General features: G+C 51.1%; 1 protein-coding gene across 1 annotated transcript; it reads left to right on the top strand.

The window, feature by feature from the left end:
* Nucleotides 1–376: 376 nt before the first annotated feature.
* GINS2 (GINS complex subunit 2 (Psf2 homolog)) lies at nt 377–3,690 on the top strand (the record flags this gene model as incomplete). The annotated part of the gene is made up of 4 exons (XM_010081199.1): nt 377–491; nt 1,885–1,984; nt 3,060–3,186; nt 3,565–3,690. Coding segments are annotated over 4 exons (468 nt in total), but the record flags the coding sequence as incomplete, so codon positions are not given.
* Nucleotides 3,691–3,873: the final 183 nt, after the last annotated feature.

The raw sequence follows: 3,873 nt of genomic DNA, 5'->3' as shown, positions 1-3,873 counted from the left end.
TGCCGGGATCTGTCGTGCTGGCGGTGTGAGATGTGCTCTGCTGCCGCGTGCCTCTGAAAGTGCCTCAGCCTGAGCCCGGGGGGCTGCGTTTCCAGGAGAGATGTGATTTCTGCCTGGAACTTCAGTGAAATGCTTTGAAATAGCAAATGCACTGGAAACGTTAAGTTATTACTTCTCAAGGGAGAGGAGGAAAAGTCTGAGAGCAAGAATTATGGGAAGCGAGAGGAGGAAATTCATATGCTATTTGGTTCTGGCTTTTCCAAATCCCCGGAAAACTCATGCTCTCTAGAGATGGCTGAGGCCAAATTAGCAGACGAGTGCTGCCATGTCCCAGCCCTCGCTGCTGCCTCATTGTCGTCTTCAATTTGTCTTCCAGGGAGATCTGGGTCCTTTCAATCCTGGCTTGCCGGTGGAAGTGCCTGTCTGGTTGGCCATTAATCTGAAGCAGAGGCAGAAGTGTCGGCTGATTCCTCCGGAATGGATGGACGTTGGTAAGGATGGTGGCTTTGGCCCTGGGTTTCAGTGGGTGCAGCGGAAACTCAAAATAAAAAAAAAACAAGCCTCTTTTTTTCACCATTAGTGGGAAGCTTAATTTGACAAACACAAAATAACTCTGAGAGAAGGATCTCATGTTCCATCACTGGGATTTTTTACATTTACAGGAGATGTAATCTTCCCTGTAAAGTCAGGTTTTTAACTTCTGTTCTCTGGTGAGGAGGAAGAACAAGGGTTAGACTGAACCCCCAGCTCTGATGCTCATCTTCAGCAGTGGTCGCTGGTCTTTCTGAGCAGCACTTGCCTCTCTCGCAAGGCTTGTTCAGAAAGAGCTTTGGGGATCTCAGATGATGCTCTGTGAGGAGGCAGACCCTGGAGAGCATATCTGTGTGTTAATCACTGGTTCATTCACTCCATTAAATAATTTTCCTCAAGGGCATTGGAAATGGGAGGTGGTCTCACTCTCTAAAATGTGAGAATCGTGGCACCGTCCCTTCTGTCATCTCAAGGGAAGCTGAGAAAGAGAAGTAACCGCTAATGGAGCTGCAGGAAGAGGGAGACTGCACTGAGCATTCCTCCTTTATTCATTCAAGGGTGCAAACACTAATTAGTGCAAGTGCAGCAAACACCACGCAGCCGCTCGCTCACCCTTCCCTCCTGGGGCTGGGGGAGAGAATTAAAGGGGTGAAGGGAAAAGAGACTTGTGGGGTGAGATGAGAACAATTTAATAACTAAACTACAACAAAATTGAAAATAGTAATTGTAATAATAGTAATATATACAAATGAGTGACACGCAGTGACACTGCTCACCACCTGATGACCAAGGCTCAGCCTGTTCCTGGCTAACAATCCCAGAGCAGGGAGAGTCCTGAAACTGCAATCCTGGAATGGAGATAAGAGCCCAAGAGCTGACTGAGGGTGAGATGACCCTGAGAGAGAGGGAGCCAGCTTCCAGACAAACCCTCACCTATACACTGGCCATGCCGGGCATGATATGGAACACACCACTGGCCAGTTTGGTCTCAGTCCTAAACCTAAGGTCAAATCCTGGGCTGGTCCCTGGGGCTGTGCTCCCTCCCAGCTCCTCCTGCCCCTGCAGACACGGGCGCAGCAGAGAAGCTGGAAAGTCCTTGACTGTCCTGGCAGCAGCAATAAACATCTGTGTGTTATCAGTCTTCTCAGCCCAAATCCAAAATGCAGCCTCTCACTAGCTACCACGAGGAAAGTTAACCGTGTCCCAGCCAAAACCAGGACACCCGCACGTTGATTCAAGCTTGGACATACAGTTAGTCCTGTAGAAAGAGCATAGGGGTTTCACTGGGGGGTAAAAATGTGTGTGGAGCATTGAAGGTCTGGCAGTGCCTGACCATTCCTGGTTGTATTTTAGAAAAACTGGAGGAAATCCGGGACCAGGAGCGTAAAGAGGACACCTTCACTCCGATGCCCAGTCCCTATTACATGGAACTCACAAAGCTGCTGTTAAACTAGTAAGTAGGAAATGTGTTGTAACAGTTTCCGCCTGAGTACATGCTTCCGTAGACAATTTTTCAAGCTTTCGTTGGCAGCGGCCCCAGAGGGCGGTGGGAAAGTGAGAGTTAATGGAGGTTTATTTCACAGCATGCCAAGATCTCGTTGCAGCAGTTTTCTCGTGGTAACTTTGCATTTCAGTAACTTGGGGATTGCTTGTTCTGCGGCCTGATAATTGAGGCTGTGCCGCTTTATTGAGCAGCAGCTAAGCGTAGAGGCCTTGAGGATCAGCAACACATTCCACGGCTGCAATCTGTTCAGCAGCCTAAACCCTCCAGGCTTCTTCCTTGGCTCTCCTTCAGGAGGAAAGCTCCTCTTTCCTCAGCCTGAGAAGCAGGAGAGCAGGGATATTCTGAGCCTGAACTCTCCTGCCTGCTGAGGCATTTCACTTGTAAAATGTGCTGGCTGGTATTTTTCTCAGTGCAGGCTCTTCTGACTTTAAGCCCTCGATTACGGCAGGGTGGTCATTTAAGCGCTGGCTTTTCCTCTGGAGATGACGCTCTTGGCGTGCGGCTCCTTCGCTCACGCTAGAATAACCCTGACAGCTCTGTCTGTGTGAATTGATCTGATCTCTCGAGGTCCTTATGGCAGCGCTGAATTGCCTTAATGGGAGGATGTGGCACAACTCGTACAGTCCTTTCAACTTAATACTGTCTGATAGAGCCACGAGAGCACAGAGCCGGGGCTCTAATCACAGCCGAGTCCTTTCAATTCCCTGGCTGCCGGTGACTTTGGCCAGGTTATTGGCCCTCTGTGTACCTCGTACCAGCTGGGCAATTAAAGAACAGAAGGATTCTAGTGAGAACCAGATGCTGCATCAGAGCTGAGCATTCCTGGGTAAATAAACTGTCCCAAAAATCCCAGCAGCAGAAGCACGAGGCTGGATTTTAATGTTGAGTTGCAGGTTTTTTCCTCTATAGCAAACTGCTCTACTTATGCCTCAGAGGGCTGAAGAACTGCCAGCTTTACTTACTGCCGGTGACATAACGTACGAATCCCTCGCAGCCTGTTCTCATCCTCTCTCTCCTCTTCTAGTGCCTCAGACAACATCCCCAAAGCCGATGAGATTCGGACGCTGGTGAAGGATACCTGGGACACCCGGATCGCCAAGCTGCGGCTGTCTGCGGACAGCTTCGTCAGGCAGCAGGAGGCTCACGCCAAGGTGCGGCGGGGACGTGCGGGGAGAGGTTCGCCAGCTCTGCACTGGGAGGATTCCAGATGCCGTGCAATTGTGTGGGCTTGTGACTGATGAGAGCTTCTCGTGAAAATGCTGGTTGGGGCATGTTTTTCCTGGGTTGTGGGTACGTCAGTTGGGAACGAAAGCCATATGCTGAAACCTCACTTCATGGGCTGCTTGCGGCTCCCTGTGCCTTATGGAAATTGTGCTCTCGTTGCTCGTGTGCTTCTCTTGACCGGGGGTGGCAGCTGGGCTGGTCCCTTGGGGTGAAAGAAAAGCATGGGCTGCAAAGCTGCTTTCCGAGTTCCTTGTCCTCTGCTGCGGCAGGGCTGTTTCCCCACATTCTGCTATTTTCTCTTTTAGCTGGATAACTTAACCCTGATGGAGATCAACACAACCGGGACTTTCCTTACTCAAGCCTTAGATCACATGTACAAACTCCGGACTAACCTTCAGCCTGGCGAGAGCACCAGCTCCCAGGATTTCTGAGGCCAGCCCTCAAACCTCCCAGGAGAGGGCAGTGAAAAGGGAGCAGGCTCCGTTCCTCACCCCTGGACCTTCATCTGCCCAGCCTCTACCTCTCCGCACAGATCTCCTGGAGCAGCCTGAGCCTCGTCTGCCCTCAGCAACCCCTCCCGGGCAGGAGCTGCCCGCCGGCAGGGCAGGGCGCAA

Source organism: Pterocles gutturalis, unplaced genomic scaffold, assembly GCF_000699245.1.
Source record: "Pterocles gutturalis isolate BGI_N339 unplaced genomic scaffold, ASM69924v1 scaffold12859, whole genome shotgun sequence".
NCBI lineage: Eukaryota > Metazoa > Chordata > Aves > Pterocliformes > Pteroclidae > Pterocles > Pterocles gutturalis.
The sequence above is the reverse complement of the archived record's forward strand: the minus strand, read 5'-3'. Positions and strand labels throughout refer to the sequence as shown.